The sequence below is a fragment of the Chelonia mydas genome, chromosome 1 (genome assembly GCF_015237465.2).
Source record: "Chelonia mydas isolate rCheMyd1 chromosome 1, rCheMyd1.pri.v2, whole genome shotgun sequence".
Classification (NCBI taxonomy): Eukaryota; Metazoa; Chordata; order Testudines; family Cheloniidae; genus Chelonia; species Chelonia mydas.
The window spans coordinates 184,847,423-184,867,195 of NC_057849.1; the positions used below are offsets into that span (position 1 = coordinate 184,847,423).

At 39.6% G+C, this 19,773-nt stretch overlaps 1 protein-coding gene across 1 annotated transcript in view; it reads right to left on the minus strand.

Annotated features, from left to right (window-relative positions):
* Positions 1–14,211, minus strand: part of EPHA6 (EPH receptor A6) — an 833,227-nt gene extending 819,016 nt beyond the window's left edge. The window contains 1 exon segment of the mRNA XM_043538468.1: positions 13,781–14,211. Coding sequence (XP_043394403.1) covers positions 13,781–14,063 — 283 coding nt within the window. The 5' untranslated portion in view covers positions 14,064–14,211.
* Positions 14,212–19,773: the final 5,562 nt, after the last annotated feature.

Below are 19,773 nucleotides of genomic sequence, written 5' to 3' on the forward strand. Positions count from 1 at the left end.
AAGAGTAGGAATAAATTATTATTGTTCATTATGGCAATATTACCGGTAAGGTGCAATAAGGCTCCATACTAGGACCAGTGTTTGATGTGTTTATTAAAACCGTGAGCACTGGTTTAATGCTGTTTCACTATAGAGCTGATTCTCCTCTAGTTTAAATCAGTGTAATTCAGGAGTAATTTCACTCAATTCAATAGAATAACAGAACAAATAAAACTGGGTGTGAAAGGAAAAATGAGGCTATAAGGGTCTTTGGATTCACCTAAATATTCTAGCAATACAAAATTTAATATAACAAAAATATTAAATTAGATTTCACATATGACAAACTAGATTATAAAACATTCAGCCCTTTAGGCTAACGCCTGAACAATCAGATGAGCTTTTTGCTAATTTTATTATCATTTGTTCATTAACCTTTACAATATATGCACAATGATATATATGAACTGAGAATAGAGGTACTCTTGCAAATTAGGAGGAAGATTGTGTTGTCAGTAAATTTTAACATTCTGGATCTGCAGTGCTAAATGTCAACATCTAATCAAGCCTAATCTATTATTGATTTTCTTTTTTATTTTCAAAATATCCATCTGTGGCACCAGTTTCAATCATCATATATTTCTTGAGGCACATCTCCCAAGTATAAAATACATGATCTATCAGACTGTAGTTATTAAAAATAATTCCCCAATTTACTCTGATATGATGGAAAACCAATAACACTAAAGCTTCAGGACATTATTTAAAAAGAAAAATACTTACTACAAAATTAGGAAGGAAAATGATAAATAATGAAGTGTACAGATTAAATATTACAGGAACTTGTGATGTGCAATGGCAACAAAATGGATGCTATATTATTTAAGGACTAGAACTGAGGAAGGAAAAGGGAAGTGAATGACATGCATTGTTATCCTAATTAATACATGGAAGTCTTGGTATATACTGGTTAAAAAAGGACTCCTGAATTCTATTCTCAACTCTGCCACTGAATCACTATGTGATCTTAGTCAAATCACAATCACTCTGTGCCTTGGTTTATTCATCTGTAAAACTGATATATTTTCCTATATTAATGTTTCTATAGAGATTGTGTTCAGATGAAAGATACTCTATAAATGCTAAACTAGTATATGTACATACAATCTAGTTACTAAAGTTATTATAATTATATTATAGGTAGGGCTGATAGCGCAGCCTATAGTTAAAATTGCCAGATACTTTCCATTACAACACTCTGTTTACAGTCGCTTATAACTTTGAAAAACAAAAGAGGAGCAGTTCTGGGCCCAAATGTCTTAACTCCACTGTACCTACAGGCCTATTCCAGCTGGAGGAGGAGCTTAAAAGAGACCCAGACAATTCAGAATGAGAACAATTGTTCTGAACAATGGAAATAGTACAATTAGGTAATCATATGTAATGATGTGGATTCCAGTGCATGTCGGGATATGTGGGAATTAAAATGGCATATAAAGAGGCAAAAATGCTTTAAAAAACAAGGAGGGTGATATAAAGATTCCTCTGAGCACAAAGGACTTCAAAAGTTTGGTTAAGAGAGAACTTAAGATAGAATGGCAAGAAGTATGCAACCTGGCAGCTACTGAAGACTCTAGAGAAACAACTATCCTTCCTCTGGGTCTAAGGAACCCTTTGTTCTAACTTCCTGTGGATCATCTGTGGGACTTTTGACCACGCCCTGGGCTGGGAAAAGTAAGTTACAGGAAGTTGCCTAGGGAGGCAGCCCCAAAGCGTTCTGTGAGTGTTTGCTACTGCTGTCTCTAGTAGGGCCCTGGGTCAGAGCCAGCTGGAGAGGGAGGGCCTGGGCTCTCTTGCCAAACACCCTCTTGTGAAGGGAGAACAAACCCCTTCTTCCACCCTGGAGATAAGGGGAATAGAGACATTGTAAGTCCTGAGACAAAGGTGCACAACCCTCTGGAGTAGGGCTGAAGACCCTTTCTTTTGTGGGGACATTAGACTATATACATACATTTTGTTAGATTGTTGCTACCGACCGAAAGGGGGATTGCCACAGCTTCAGAGTAACTGAGGGCGGGGGATGCCAGAGACGGGGGAAGAGCTGGCATTCAGTGACCCAGCCGCTGGGCAACACCACTGGCAAGCCCAGCCTTGTCGCATCATCTAAATATCTCCACCTTGTGCATTGCTCTGGTACCTGAGTGTTTTACAACTTCTTATCTCCTTGTTAATCCAGTAAGGCCAGAAAATGTGTTGTTTTTTGAGATTTTACATTTCTGTTTGGGTCCAGACACACTTGGGTCATGACTGACAACACAGCTCCACATGAACACTGCTGGTCCCAAAGGGTAGTTAGTGTGGAAGAGCCAACCCTCTGCAACTGTCCCTAGCTCTATAAATTGGCCATAGATTCTCTGACACCACTGGGTTGCACTCTATGGAGAGACAAATACTGCCCTTCTTGACCACATGATAGGTTGGAAACACTTTTTTCCTAGTATCCTTAGCCCTTCAGGCTCTTTTGTGGGAAGGCACGATCTAAACTTCAATTCTTAGTTAAATAAGTTACATCATTTTTAGTTAAATAAACGACACACTTCTGGATTTATAAGCACACATATTGTTTAGTGACAATCTATTCAATCTGTGTTAGGATTTATTGTACGTTCTTTTAGAAAATGGAAAACAATAGCAAGTTGAGAGTTTTGTAGTTAGCTATTAGCATTTTGATGTTATTTTTTTAACATTAATATATTATAATTTTTTTACAGTTGTGTATTTTCTCTTTCATTCTATTGTTTCCATTTTTGTACACAGAAGTAGCCAGAAGCCTACGACTATGAATTATAGAAGCAGCTTCACTTTAACCAGAGGGTCCCAGCTAAAGCAAATAACTCATGACATGCACCAGTGATGGTATATGCTATAGGTGACTTTCCCCCTTTTGTTCTAGGTGTAGAAACCATTAAATAGATGGCAATTGTAAGGGTTCCTGGTAAATACATCTTTTAATATGTCCTCATTTCATGTGTGTGCTTTGACGTAGGGTTTTGTTACTGATTGTTCTGATTGCCCTTTATGTTCCTCAAGAGGTGATTTCATGCCACACTACAAAATGCCATAATGTCCACAACCTCCAGAAATAAGGAAGCAACACAAATTACTAAATGTCTAGTTCTATTATCTATCTATTCCCATGGAGATATTTCAGCCTAAATTACTGTGTTCTACACTGGGTTGAGAGTCTTTCTTAAGGGCTATATTATTGGGTCATTTAGACTCAGCCTCATAGTAAGAAATATGGAGCTTCACTGCCCTATGGAGAGCTCCCACATGCACAAAGGCTGTTAATCTGCTCCTAATACCTTGTGTGAGGAGTTGGTCAGTTGGCAGGAGAAGATAGAATTACATCTGTTCTGTAACACCTCCATTGCTCTCTTAAAACCTGTGCACCCTGAGAGGACTAGAAAGAAAGTAATCCCTACACTCACACGAGCACTGGGACTGCAGTTTTGCTTGGCCCTTATGGAGGGCCTGAGGTTGGGTGGGGAAAGTCCTTATGCCCTTTCAATGTATACCTATACAATGGGCCCTGTACAATCAGATTCTTAGTTAGGAAATACCCTTGGGGATGTGAACAAGTGAATACATGTCTTACCTGTACCAGGTTTTTTCTCTTGTATACACAAAATAATTTGAAGACATTGGAAATAAACATTACATTAATCAGTTTTATCAAATTTATTGAAAAGATGGAATAGAGGCGTGTTCATTTGAAGAATGGGCATGGTAAATCTGGACATAAAGCAAAGAAGTAGCTTGGTCGACAACTTAAGACAAGTAGATGATAATTAAGCCTTCACCAAAACTCAAGTTTTTTTTATTGGCCTCAACAAAATTAATATTTTTTTAAAAGAAAACCTACACAAATCAGAGTACCCAGACAAGGAAATGCAGGATTTTGTCTTGTTAGAAATTATTTTGAAAACTATGCGGTGTAATTTAAGTGATTCTTTTAGCTAACAGTTGGGGGAAGGATGTTAACTGAGAAGGAGGGATTTCATAATTATATAGCTTTTTGTGAAGAAATGTAAATATTCCTTGGCAAACACCTAAAAAATGTAATGAAATGCTCCGGATAATTTTATCTACTATTTTTCTGTCACTTTATCAAAAGTTGGTTTCCAGAGAAAGTGTACAAAAACAGTGTATGTCAGCTGAATTTTCCTGCACAAGGGCCTGATCCTACACCCACGTGTAGGGGAGGAACTTTACTCACACAAATTGTATTGGATTACTCACTATCAAGTGATGGTAAAGCTAATGTAAACAGGCACCTTTCCTAAACTACTTTACAAAAATCACAGTCCATACATGATCTAGAGTCAAAGCTCACTATTTCTAGGGTTTGGCTTTAACAACAAAGGAATCAATATGGTAACATTCAGGTCCAAACTTCTCCTTCGGCTTCGCTGCCCCAGAGCTGCCTTCTTCGGGATTGCTGATTCCGCACCCTAGGTTCTCTCCCTCAGAGACCCATTCCCACCTTGTTATATCCAGTGGCGTCAATGAGTCCACAGAACTCATGTAACCCTTTCCCAACAAGATCAACAGCTGCTAAGAGAGAAAATCTTCCCACTTGTCACTTTATTCTAATAACATTCCTTGTTCTGTGTGGGAAGAAAGGACAGAGTATTCTCTCTCAAGCTACCAATGCCTGTTTCATTCCAAAGTTTTAATCTGGATCCTTTCCCAGCCCCTAATGCTGCGAGTGAAGTTGCTCACAGACATAAGTGCCTGCAAGATTGAATCCTTTGAGAGGCCAGAGATATCCAATCTTCACCACAATAGTTTTCCTTAGTTTTGGAGCCATTAGGATTATAAAAGCAAACAAAGAGCAGGAATAAAACTGGGAAAAGAGTCATACAATAATGTCACTTGCAGATCATATTCTAATACTAAATTTAACAATCAGTGTATCATTATACAAAAATATGTACTGGATTTGACCAACTCTCTAGAAATAAAGTGGGATGATACGAAATCAGGGATGTTAAAAAATAAAATCGCAAAACTGAAGCTAGCAAAGAGGTAAAAAATTAAGCTGACGATTAAGCTTAACAGAGAATTAAAATAAATGATGAAGGAGAATTGGAGGAAATTATAGCAAAAAGAATTGCAGAGATTGGAACTTCTTAAACTTAATATATGTTCTACAAGTATCATAACAATAATGACAACATTACAGTTTGATTACATATTATGAACACTGCTGCTGTTCAAGACATTCAAACATTGCCAGCCTCTAGTCCTGGTCTTCACCTCCAAGCTCTACTTTCTCAGTCCTACCTTGCAATCCACCAGTCCTGGTTTTTGTCCCCTCTGCATTTGAATCAGATGGCTTCCTACTCCATACTTCCTGGGTGCTGGCAGGCAGTGCCAGGTTTACAATGGCTCCAGTGGCTCCATGGAGCCAGGCCCATGCTCAGAAGGGGCCACAGCCTACTCCGCCTGCACTGCACCCCAAGACCCCCACCAACCACTTGCTCTTCTCAGCCTGCCCGCCAGCTGGCCGAGGGCTCCTCTCCACCCCCTGGCCCCATCCCCTGCTCCTCTCAGCCCCCTGATCAGACCCCAGTGCAGTCTCTGCTACCCACCACCTGTGAGGCCTCACCTGTCTCCCCAGAGCTGAGCTGCCTGGGACTGGCACAGTGCAGAGGACTTGGCTGGGCCCCTCCACGCAAGTGTGTCTTAAGGGACCCCAGCCGGGGCAGGTCCTGGCCTGGCTGATCGTGCCACTCCCGAGGGGCTGGAGCAATTCCCGGCCCTAGGACCAGCCCTGGCTGCGCTGCTGGCTCAGCCCGGCAGACACAGTCGCCTCCCAGCAAGGCCGGTGAGAACAGCCAGGAGGCAGGGCTTGGGGGAGTGGGTCTGGGGGGAGTCTGGGGGGGTGCTGGGCTGTGAAGGCGCAGGGAAGATCCGTGTGTGTTGGGGCACTAGGGAGTGGGGGATCTGTGTGGGGGTTCTGTGGGGCGTGTTGGGCAGTTGTGGTGGGGCTGTGGGCAGGGGTGGTGTTGTGCAGGGCACTGTGGATTTGTGGGTGGGTCTGGGGGGGCGCTGGGAATAGTGGGTCTGAGGGGCCTCTGGCCATAGGGAGTAGGAGGTGTTGGGAAGTGGGTCTGTGTGGCGTGGCATGGGCCTAACCCCAAAGGGAACGGGCACGCTGCCAGCACAGGGCCGGGCAGGCCACTGTGGGTCTGGCAACTGCTGGTTTGTAAATAATGCCCTCACATTGGGTGGGGCGGTGCTTCCCCTGCCATGCCATGCCCCATTGCCTCTGGCTGGCCCCTCTGTCTGTGGACTGACCTCCCCACGCCAGGATCAGTTGCCTCCATGGGGGCCCACAAACATATTTGGCACCGGGCCCCCAAAAGGTTAATCTGGCCCTGCTGGCAGGGGGTCACTGAGAAAACAGGAGAGACTGGCTCCCTGCTCTCAGTTCTGGTACCGAGCCTGGAACAGCCATTTTTATAGGGAAAGTCTGACTTTGTCCTATAGTCCTCAGCGGGAGGGAACATGCTCAGCTGGTCTGTGGAGATGATATATATGCAGTCCTGTCACATGTACAAGCTGTGAGGGGGTATAGCATGTTCAGTTGCTCTGTGGGGCTCGCACATGCATAGTCTGGTCAGCACTAGGAGGTACAAGATGAAGGAACATGCTCAGTATGTGTGGGGATGACACATGCACAATTAAATCAACACTAGGAGCCACCAGAGGCTTGAGCATGCTTAATTAGGGTGGAATCTTTCGGGTTTTAGCTGCTAAGCGCTGGCAAGTCTACAATGAACATGTGTGAAATGCAATTTTTCAACTTGCTCCAAAGCATGGGGATGCTAAGCTTTCCAAAGAAAAGGTGGTTTTTAATGTTACAAAAATACGTTGCCAACGTATTTTTTCATAACCTCATTTTTGGAGACAGATGAACCAATTTGACTAAAATTTTCCAAATAAATTCAGTCTGAGACATTCACCCACATGGTAAATATTAGCTCAAACATTTAAAGTTTGGAAAAGTTTTATAAAAAACTCAAAACTGGGTCTTAAACTGGGAAGTGTTGGGCAACCTTAATAGGCAGTGCCTATATTATATTTAATATTCTATATTATATTATGTTTCCATATTATGGAAACAAAATGTTTCTATGGCTTCAAATAAAAAATATTCAGAATTTGTGTTTTGTGGGAAATTTTAGCTTTTTTGTTCTGATTCAGAACCCAAATAAATTTTGAAGTGTCAGAATTTCTCACAGAAAGGAAATTCCATTTTTTGACCCGTTCTAATTTGTATACCAAAGAAATTTGTGAATTTTGCAGCTGTTGTGCAAATCAGCTGCACTTTAAGATACACATGGATGATATTTAGTACTCAGGTGCTGCTCAGAGTTTGAAGGGGCTTAAAATGTAGTAGAAAAATATTTACAGAAAAATACCAAGTGGCAGAAAAATTATCAATTACTTAGCTAATGCTATTTGACTGCTTATAGAGCTGACTGAATAGTGAACAAAATTAGTCATTAATAACTGTTCTGTGAAAACAATGCCAACAGTTATAATGAATATTTTCAAATTATTCAACCAGCTCTATATTCTGTAGACTGTTGGAATTTAGTCCAAATGCATAGACTTGAGACAACAAATGCTAGAAATGCTTAGACATCATACATCACAGACATATGTTGAGAGTGTTGAACAATGACATCAGCAAAACATTCCAAAGTTGCTAGAACTACAAACAAAAAAGACTTCAGGTCAGACTGTACTCTCAGATATATAAACAGGCCTCAGGCAGAAGACACTTGTGAAATGGGCACTTGAGTTGAAGCAGAATTTGCCAGTGAATTGTACTCAGCTATATATACACACCTTAGAAGTAATGTCTAAATTAAATGGAATCTCACAGGAATAACGGAACAGAATCTCTAATGCCTACCAATGATGAACAGTTGAAAATTTGGTAACAAAATCATAATTGGAATGAAGGACATCGATGGAAAAGAGAAGAAGGTTGGATTACCTTGCTACCAGGCACTAAAAGTTCCATAGTACGCTTAGGTTTGTTTCACAACGTCTATTTTCCATAAAACCATGTTGACTGACATTATATCCCTATCCTTTAATTCTTTATTAATTAAGTCCAGTATGAACATTTCCATTATTTTCCCTAGGATTGATGTCAGGCTGACGGGTTGACAGTAACCTGGGTGATCCTGCTTGCCCTTTTTGAATATTGACACAACATTAACACGCTTTCCGTCTTCTGGAATTTCCCTGGTATTGCAAGATTTATTAAAAATTGACATAAGCAGGCCAGAGATTCTCTAGGACAACTCTTTTAGGATTCTTGGATGCAAGTTATCAAGGCTTCTTGATTTAAAAATGTCTGTCCCTGGGAGATGATGTTTAACATCCTCCTTGGTTATTAATGAACTAGAAAGTGCTGTATCATCCTCATGTAATACAATTACATCATCCTACTTTTTCATTCCACTCCATCGATTAAATTCATCTTTATACAGCATAATCAAGTCTGAAAGAGTTACTTCATGATGATCTGAAGGTGTCAGAAATTGAAGTACACTAGGTTCACTTTCACTACTACCAAATAGAGATGAACTGAAAGTGCTCACTCAGCATTTAGAACCAATATTTTATGAAGGGTTCTCTTCAAATCTGTTTATTGTAAATATTCTTGACTACTAGATATACAAAGTTGCATGTATATCTGCTACTGAGAAGGTTCCAATGCTGTCATTAGCACTCAAGATTATTATATGGCTCTAGGACACTCTGGAACAGTTTAAGCTCTATAAAAATTATTAATAGCTTGAGGCAGAAATAATATTGTTCTCATTATTCATTCTATGGTCTTTTAAAGGGAAGCTGTACACTTCTCCCAGACTGGTACACTTACTTTTTTTCATTTTCCCTCATATTTTCCATGGTGACTTTAATGTTAACAAAAGGTAGAGAGGGACAATCCAGAATGACAAACCCCACTGCCTACAAGACAAGCACAACATTGACAACAGGCAGCACAACTTTCCTCATACTGTCTCAAGTCCTGACCTGGAGGTAACCCTTGTAATAGCAAGCAAGTATTTCAATTTCTATACCCATTGACTCCATACGCTCATTATTCCTGTTTGTGGTTCCAGCATGTGCAATTATGACAGGGTTGTATATGAGATACGTATTTATCCATTAGGAAATGGATTTTTTTTTAAAAAAATCACCCAGCTTCCTTCAGCTGATAATGATTTTGGGTGACTGCTAATCTGTCTCAGATTTCAAGAACTGACCTATAGCTGAAAGGCTCCATTATCTGTACTTTGAGCCATGCTATTCAATTTTACTGGGGGGCGGGCGGGAGAAAGGGAAATCAATCTTATTAAAATTTGACATCATTTTGATACTACATACTTGTGCTATGTGGACAAAGAATACAGTTTCTTTTTTAAAATAGCATGAAACAGACTAAGCTTGTACATTTCACAAGCTGGAGAAATGGATTGATACATGATATCCAAAAAGGTAACTTGTTCTTAAAGTTCACAGACATGCATGAAACATGCTATAAAATTCTGCAATCCCTGTCATTTTCTTTTGGAAATCTAAACTTTTAGTGACAGAAAGTAGTAAATATAACTTAATAGAGGGTGCAGCCCAGGAATTCTTGGATAGTGTCTTCTTCCAACATAAGATGTTTTTAAAATATCTGGGATTGTTGAATGATCTGTTATGACCCACATCTTATAGACATAAATATATTTCTGATAAAGTGACTTGTAGTTAGGATGCTATTTTCTGTATCTTCAAGCATAATTAAGAAGTCTGCTCTGAGTTTGACAGCCAAACAACTAAGCAGCAATACATGATAAAATCTAGCCCCATTTATGCAGCTAGCTAATAGTTAGATATTGGTGGCTGATCAATGTGAGTCTGGACAAACATCCCACCCAAGATCCACCCAGTGAGGTCTATGTTGCAAGAATGCCTGTTTCAGGTTGATTTCTGATTCATTGCTTGTGCACAGAAATGTGTGGACAATTATCTCATCTGTCCACAGATCTTTTTAACAGCAGAAACTAGCTCCTAGGATGGTTGCAATTTATTTTTGAACTCACCATTCCATTAAGATAAATGAGTAAGTTCACTCCTCTGTCAATACTATTGTTTCAGTCTGTCTTGCCCAGATAGAACAAGACACTGTGCATTGATTTACTGAGTGAAGGATAAGAACCTAAGAGTCTAGGAACTATATTAAAAAATTAAAAGTTTTATTTTTTTTAAAGGAAAAGAACCCTTACCTATTCTGAATCTATGGATTTACTTAGTCATTTAATAGTATACTCCAGTTTTTGACATGACACTGAAAAACATCATTTCAGAGGATTAACTGCAAACACTGCATTAAAGGCTCTTTTTGTTGCCATGGTGGGATAGAAAAATGAAATAAATTACTCTATTTTTCTCTTTAAAGAATATTCCTTTGTGATTCTTCCAGACTTTTGATATTGTTGACCTATGTCTTCACCATTTGCAAATATGTATTGAAAGATAAGAGGTCAAAGACATCAAATCTTAAAACCAAACTCAAAACTCAATGGAACTTAATGAGCATATTTTTAACTATGATTTACCCAACTCCATTTTCAAAATTAATATTCTGAAATGTTGCCATATGAAAACTTGAGTATAGAAATGTCTTATTTTTTCTTTAGTGCACTACAGCAGATTTCAAAAATTTCTTATAGGTTCTTAACATCTGGGTATCCAAATGTAAGTAACTAGTATTTTAATACTAATCCTTTGAGTGTGTTTGTACAATGAATGACTTCCCCAGTGTATCCAGATTTTCCATTCAATTCCACTTTGAGTTAATGCAATATTTCTCAGTTTTCACCCTGTTTTGAGAAAGTCTCCATTAAAACTAAACTTCATTGGATAACATTTTATTAAGCAGATGCTCATGTACGTTTTGGATTTGGGGCCTATTTTAGTCATTTTCAATTCATGACTAATCAGATTGAGTATGATTTTTAATTGTGTGACTTTTATAATATAATCATGATGCTCAAAAATGACCTCTCAGAGTACTGAAAGTTTTCACAAGTGAAGTGTAAAAGGAGAAAGTAATTACAAAAATGTTAGGAAATCCCACAATACTGTACTCAGCAAATAACGGGATATCCCAACATTGTTCATAACAGTTATTAGCAAGATATATTCTCTCTTTGAATAAATCTATTGAAAGGCATTTGAAAAACTTTCAAAATGTATTTTTTAAAATGCAACTAATCCTGGAGGAATTCTCTTCTGGGATAATTTGTTTTACTTAACTTTTTTTTCCCCATAATTTTTGACTCTGTAAGGTAAACTACCCTTAAACATTATTGCCAACTTAATTACCCCTGTACACATTAATAAATATTAATCTAATTTGAACTATTTCCTACAAAAATCTTTATCCTTAGTCCAAGTAATCAGGCTTTAAATTTTTCAAAGTGACTACATACTTTGCTTTATTAACTATATATATTTGTATGCCTGGATAGGCCTTATAATACAGTAGACTTTAGTATGCACTAGCAAGAAGGTGAAGTAAAAGACAAACAATATTGTACTGCCATGGAAGATTTGTGTTTCCCATGCAAAAGAGGATATGTACTCAATGGTTTTTGTAAGGTTATAAACTGTAAAAATCATAATCCCTGAGCTTTTAAAAAATGTATTATAGAAAAGTTAAAGGGTCATTATCAACTTAATTGCTAATAATTTTAAAAACATGTATTAAGTAATTTCAGATACTATACCTGCCCCTCATTCCTCATGCAAATTTTTGCATTTTTATTATAATATTTTCCCATGTCTAAAAATGTTATTCTCTTCTATTCTTGTGATAAAAATCCATTAAAAATGTATTGTACTGAGGAAAAATTAAATTGATTATATACAAAGTGCTGTCAAATCCATGATTTTTTTTTTTAAAAATCCTTTCCTCTAATCTTTTCCTACTTCTTAGGTATTCCTTATAATGATAATGGTTAAAAATATTTCAGATAAATAATATTTAAGATGTGTCCCTTTAAAACTGCCCTTCAACTATTTGATTTTACGCCTACACTAAAATTATATCACATGAAGTTGAGTCATGCCAAAATATCCCAAACAGTTAAGGATTAAATATATCACACATGTCCTCCAATATTTTGGCAGAAAAAACGTACATTAACAACGCAGTTAAGGAAATGCTCTGTTCTACTCAGATGTTGGATGGCATGCAATATAGTATGTTTCACCTTCAGCTATGTTTGTTTCCTTTTAATTTCTTTGAAAAAAATCTTAATGTTCCTTGAATACACAGTATTCTTTTTAAATTACTTTTTAAATAGAGTGATTACTGTGTAGAGTCACTTTTGGTACAGAGACTACATTTTAGCATGGACTACGCTATAGCCAAGGGGGTAAAATATATTGTGTCAAGTAATACATAACTGGCATGTACCTGCAATAATAAATTAAAAGAGCATTTTGGGCAGCCAAGAATTGCCACACGTGCAAAATAAAAACGTCATCTTGAGATCTTTATATGATTTCTCAATAAAGGGAGCAGCCATCTCATTTTAGATGCTGTGAGCTTCCAAAATTATTTTTGAGTGTGCTTTTTGAGTTAAATAAGAGGAAAGCACATCTTATAATTCAAATTTTAAATAAAAATATGCTACCATTCTGTGCTAACTTTCAGCCTAGACCAAGTTCTACTGTACAGTTATGTACCTATGAAAACAGACATTGATATAGAAAGCCCATTACGATCCTAATTACATCAGGACTAAGATCCCTTTCTACAGTACATGCTCTAATATTGCTATCATAGGGCAAAAAAGTCCCTTTAATATCACACCAATTTCATTCAGGATGGTACACTTTTCTACTCATTGTATGTTCGGGTTCAGTTTTACCCCTTTTGAAATCCAGGAGAGGTGGGGGTTTTTGTGGACTTCGGTAGGTATATGATTGGTCCCTTACTGCAAAAGAAAATAGTTCTAATATTCAACCTCCTCCACACACACCCCCACCTCTCTCACACACACACTATAGGCTTCCTTCCCAGAAATACTAAGTTTTAAAGAGTCATCTGCTTGCCTTTGAGGGAGTTACCTGTCAAATCATTCATAGAGAACAAATGAAAAAGACAGGTATTTGTGTTTCCTATTATCTGTACCAGAAACAATCAACCCACCCAAGAGAAATCCCTACAGAGAAAACACTGGTTGTATTTTACAGAAATGGGCAAAATATTTAATCTATTTGCTGTCTGTACCTATGGATCTCACTTGAACTTAAAGGAAGAGCTGAGGTCTTCAAGAGTTTCATTGAGGTTTTTAATCAGTGCCACATTTCCTGCTCACTGAGAGCATTTCCTCTGAGAGCACTGGACCAGCCACTGTCGGTGGGGCTGCGGAATCCCCCTGAACTTGTTCCTCTTCTTGGTGCTTTAGCATTGGAACATTGTCCATCAGGCCCCTAAGTGGGGCAGCCAATTCGCCCTCTCAGAAGAGGGCGAGCAAAGTACCCCCAGCCCCGCAGGATAAGCATATTGCTACCGTCATTGCCATGGCTACTGCCAGCTCCCCAGCACCCCACTGCCAGAGCCAGGTGCCTAAAGGTAAGAAAAGTTGATCTGAGCAAAGCCACACAGAGTGATGCCTTCCCATCCCGCCACGCCGCTCTTTACCTTGGTTGCTGGAGACTTGGCTGCAGCCCGCCGGGCACGCCGTCAGCAAAGGGAAGAACAGGCCAAATTTCCAGAGCAAACTTCTCGCTTCACCACCCCCCATGGCTGGTGCCGGCGCCCCCTGGTCCTTGCCCCGGGAAGGCGGGGCGGGCTTCAGGTCCTCTTCCTCCTCCAGGCCAGCGGGAAACGCTGCTGCCCCCCAACGCCGGAGGGCAGGGTCCAGTCGGCCAGGTGCCTCCGATAGGGCTGCCGCCAGGTGCTGCAGAGGCTGGAGTAATGGCATCCACTGGTGGGGTCCCGGGGCGGGAGGTCAGGAGGCGGCGGCCGAGGGAGGAGTAGCCACAGCGGCCAGAGGGCTGGAGCTGCCGTCCTGGCTGCGCGGGGGGGTCACTGGAGCGCAGCCGCCGGCGGGAGCCGGGCGAGCTCCGGGAACTTTGCCTCGGGGCGTGGGAGCTCGCTGCCCTCCCGCCCGGGCTGCCGCCGCCCGCCCCGTCAGCCCCGCAGCCGCTTCGGCACCGGCCCCCACAGCGGCGGCAGCCTCCTGCTGGGGAGCATCCCCATCCCGCCTCCGCACCGCCTGGCCCCCGCACCAGAGCCGACGCGGTTCAGCCTCCTCCTCCCCGCTCCCCAGCCCCCAGCCAGGAGGGAGCTCGCTGCCGGCCGAGCCGCCCCCCCGGGCCGAGGCTGGAGGCCGCTGAAGACAGCTGGACAGCTCCCCGAGCCGCCTTGCAGCTCGGCAAAACTTGCAGCGCGCCGGAGCCCCGGCGCCTGGCCCCGGGCGGTCTCTTGCTCGCTCGCTCTGTGGCGGGGCGCGGGCAGCAATCCGGCGGCGCTCGGTGCGGCGGCGGCGGCGGCGGCTCTCTCCCGGGCTGCCTTGCCTTCAGGTCGGCTGCAGCCTCGGGTCCCCTCTGCCGCCTCTGGGGCGATCACCCCTCATTAGCGCCCGCGGGATGGCTCCGAGCTGGCGTCGGACGAGCAGAGCCGGGGGGTCTCCCCGGGCAGGCGGACATTGCAAGCAGCGGGCATTGCTCGCTGCAGAAATCCACCCCCCCCACCCCGAAAAAGAAGCGGATCGCACTAACGCGGCGGGTCCCTAAATGTGGGCACAATGTGGCAGGTGGAGTGGGGGGGGGGGAGGTGCAAAGCAAGAAAGAGCTCGGACTCTCGCTGGCCCCTCCTCAGCCGCTCTCCTGAGAAGAGGTGATCCTGAGTGCGTGCGTGTGCGTGTGTGTGCAGCAAGCGGCGAAGAGCTTTCCGAGCCTGGAAGCTGCTCGCAGCCCGCAGGTCATATGCAGCCTGTTCAGCACTAGAGGGGGTTAGTTGACAAGACAAAAATCCCTCCACTTTGCTGGGGGACGGGGGACTGAGCATTAACATATTTTAAGAGGCGAGATGCGCTTATACTAAACTTAAGTCATTTTTAAAGGCGTACTAGTCAACCTTGCAGCGTATTGTGCAATGTGGTTGTTCTTTTTAACTGTCTCGCTCTTTTCTTAAAGAATTTGTCTTCCTTAGAACAAGTTGTTCCCATTTTCGTCAGAATAATAAGGGCCAAAGAACGAATGGGAAGACAGAGAGTGTGCGCATACATATCTGGGAGAGCAGGAATAATTTTACATGAGGGTATTTTTACTAATGAATATGGAACAAAAGAAAAGGAGTCTGTTGCCCAGCTGGACAACAATTTATCAACTATGATGTTATCAAACATTTTAAGAAACCTATGCTTACTATTTACTAGATATAATGCCTTTTAAAGGAAAAAGTCACTCAGTTCACACAATACATCCCAGCTATAAATATTTTGGGCATATAGGTCTGAAGAAAAACGAACTGTAGATTCTTTCTAATTCAGCTAGCTACACTCTCTCTCTCTCTCTCTCTCTGTATCCTCCCCACAGCAACAAAAAAGGATGCTACTTTGTCTTTTGTAGAAGTATGAAGCATAAGTAATTTTGGGGAATGTGTATATATTGATCAGATCTACATGGTCCACCTCAGAGGTTAATACAATATAACCCTGTGCATGACAAGAGGTATTACCTTAACTTTTGTTTTGAGGTGGATTCAATATTTTAACTACTGCACTTAAAAATAACCCTTTTATATACTGGGTCACTCACCCTTGTTATTTGTTTTGCCATTAATCCATGGTTGGCACTGTTTAAGGGAAATATTTGAGTTCCTGAATTTGTAGAGCTTGAGAAAAAATATAAAAATACAAACAAATGTGGGAGCCTAACATTAGGTGACCAAACCCATATTCATACACTAAATAAAATTAATCTAATTTTCACAGGTGCTGAGCAACTATCAATCCCATTTAAGTCAATGGGAAGGTCAGGTAGAGGTGCACAGCACTGCAGAAAATCCAGCAATTTTTACTTAGATACCTAAGTATGATTCAGAATATAAAGCATTTCATGGAAATGACTGTTTTGTAATACAGGAATTTAAAATGCTGACAAGAATTAAATTTAGAATCAGTTATCTTACTCAGGTTTTCTTTAAAATAGCTATTTAAAGTAATTTATCTTTTCTTATACTGTGAGTGAACTAAAATACATTTCCAAGTCTTTTAGGCAACACTTTTGTGATACATATTGACCCTAAACTAAGTTAATCTTTCACACGTCATTAGCTTAGATAACAACCTATTATGAAGTAAAACAGTTGGGTAAATATTAGTGTCTTGCTCTAGTTTCATTTTGGAGGCATGAGGAGAAAGATTCTGTTTTTAGAATTTCATCAGCTATATGGAAGCCACAATTAAAATACCTTTATAATTACATCATTACTGTTTTTTTAAGGACATTGTAATGAAACAAAGAAATAGTAGGTTTCAGAGTAGCAGCTGTGTTAGTCTGTATTCGCAAAAAGAAAAGGAGTACTTGTGGTACCTTAGAGACTAACAAATTTATTTGAGCGTAAGCTGTAGCTCACGAAAGCTTTTGCTCAAATAAATTTGTTAGTCTCTAAGGTGCCACAAGTACTCTTTTTTTAAAGCAATAGTAGTATTTTAATAAAATTTTAGTTCTATTATTTCAGGAGAATTCAGATCTCTCAGATATTGCAAATGTATATTTGCTTTTGTTCTTGTTTCAACAAGATGCCTTACAACCAGATTGTCACAGGAAGCACTTAATGCACAAAAAATAAAAAGGTGTCTCCTTTTACGTGTCATTTAGCCTCGTTCCTATCCATGAGAGTTGTCTGTTCATTAATTAAAACACATTTTAAAAATATTGTAATATAGTGGCCAATTAAAATATATTTTGAAATTATAAAGCAGTAATACAAATATTGTGATTAAGGTGGGCTTCCATCCCTCATTTATGGTTACTATATGCAGATTTTGGCTGTTTAAATTAGTTTTTTCTCAAACAGCATTACCTACACACCACATATGTATATATATGAAAATAAAATACACACTGTTGTATGCCTTCCTCAGAGGTGGCTGTATGACTTAAAAGGAAGTTGCTTACTGTACATCAACTATCCTTACTTGTGAAGAATAAATCCAAATTAAATTAAAAACACTAAAAAATTCTGGTTTACAACCTTTTATTTTTACATGTAGTTAAATAATGTAAAAAGGAGTCAGTAAAGGATATGATAATATCACTGCAAAATCTTTGTATGTATGTTTTCTTAAACATGTAAAGTGCAGTCTGACCTCCAGGTAACCTTGAATTCTACAAGCTACAGGGAACAGTTATGTAAGAGAACAGTTAAAAGGGTAACACTTTATCTTAAGTGTCCATTAACTAATGCCTAGCTAGATGGTGAATTTCTGCAAAACTACTATGAAGGCAAACCTAACGTTCATATAAATGCTAGACGAAATGTCCTATTGCCATGAATTTCAAGTGCAGTCTTAATCAGACACTTTGTTTTATTTAAACACAAACACACTAAGCATAAAAGAATACGGAAATACAAACACTCTAGGCATAAATATACTGGGTCTCTATAATTTGCCTACTCAGAGATTTCTGAAAAGTAACTCAGAAACTATCTTAAATAGTGGAACAGGTGGGACATTAAACTTTAAAAAACAGCAATAAAGCACAAGAAGGGGGATAGAACTTTGTAGCCACCTCACAAAAGAAACAAAGATTCCTAATGAGCATATTCTTAATGAATCAAGGAAGTTGCACCCCTTTCAGCCAGTGCTGAATTTGGCCCATCACTTCAACAGAAAAAATGCTGTTTGATTTTTTCCTGTATTTTTTGAATGTGATATACTCTGCAAAACTGATTTTTTCCCCTTTTTGGTTGGTGCACTGCAAAAAAACCAAACATTTAACTAAGATAATATCAAATTAAACTCAATATAATAGAAGGTAAACAGACTTAGCCTTGTCTTTAGTAAAAATATATAGAATGTATCTTACATTTTGTTCATGACAATAAACTGTAGTGTGAACTAACAACAGATATAGTTACAATATTTTACTATTTTCTCCACATATTTTTACATACAGAACTTGTTAAAGATAAAATAAAATCTTGACTAAAAAGTTGGGGTGTCTTGAGGTTAGATCTACTGTAGTCATTAAATACAATTGTCTATGGGGAGTTGATTGGATTTAGCATTTTTTTAAAATATTGTCATGTTTGAGCCAAAAGTTTGAATAATTATCCAGGATTAAAAAACAGACCAATTTAGTAAATAAATAATTAATCTGGAGTATATAAACTGAACAAAATAATTGAAATATGGCTTTAAATCTAATATATTGATTCCATAAAACTGTCTGTCCTATTAACATTCTTAATTAATTAAGTATACTGTTGAGTTGTTCGCTCTACCACCAACAATTTTACAGAATAGGTCACATGTTCAAGATTCTAAAATTACACTTTTCCATACAAATGAATTTTACATGAGTTCTATTGTTGTATAGAATTGTTGCTGCAGTGAGTAGTGCTGTTAGTTTAACACAGCCCTTACCTTTTAGCAAATTTAATAGTAAACTGTTACTAATACAGGACAAATAGTTTTCCCTCTATTACCACCATACTCTTTTTGACAGTGTAAAATATTGCTGCGGTATGTGTAAAAATGTAATCAGCAAGGCAAGTGTTTCTTTTGTTCTGTACTTGCAGGTTTTAGTCGTTTTCTAAGTTCACAAAAAGCTAAAAGGCAGAAAAAGGCAGAAAAAAATATTTTAAAGGTGAAAAAAAAAAAAAACACCAGCACATTTTCCAAAAAAGACAAGTTGATAAATCAAGCTAAGATTTTTTTTAAGTGATTACTACAAAAGTAGATAAAAATACTAAGCTTGGACAGAATAATGTTCAAATTCTGACATTGCAAAATGTTATTAGCTGTAAAGAATTTTTAACCTTTCACAAATTCAAAATAGCAGGAAAATAAAGACTACAATTCATAGTTTACTATGTTATAGAAGAAAGTGTAGTGGGAAACAATTACCGTGTATACAGTTACAAGGAAAGTTGCTTAAAGTTATGTTTGCTAATTTTTTAAGATATGTAGCTAGACTACTTATTTCATTACAGCTGACTTGTATATATCATGGACAATGAGCCAATTATATTGAACAATTTTGGGGGCAATTATTGGTAAAATGTGAGGTATGGTAGCTAAACACCATCTTGTTACAGGGACACTGTGTAGCCTGGAGTTGCCCCAAATTATTTTTACAGTAACTACTGAGTCACCAGGGTTAAGTGGAATATTATATTCTTTTCCCACTTTACACATAGCATAGGGGCTTGTTGGAGGGGTGGGGGGTGGATGGATAGGGGTCAGGGCAGTCGTGGGGGGGAGGGGGTTGGATAGGGGATGGAGTCCTGGGGGGGCGGTTAGGGACGGGGAGTCCCAGGAGGGGGTGGTCAGGGAACAAGGATTGGGGGGTTGGATGAGTCAGGGGTTTGAGGGGGGCAGTCAGGGGGCAGGGGGCCAGGCTGTTTATGGAGGGCAGGGTAGGGAAGGCTGTGCCTCCCCAGAGTTTTGCAACCCT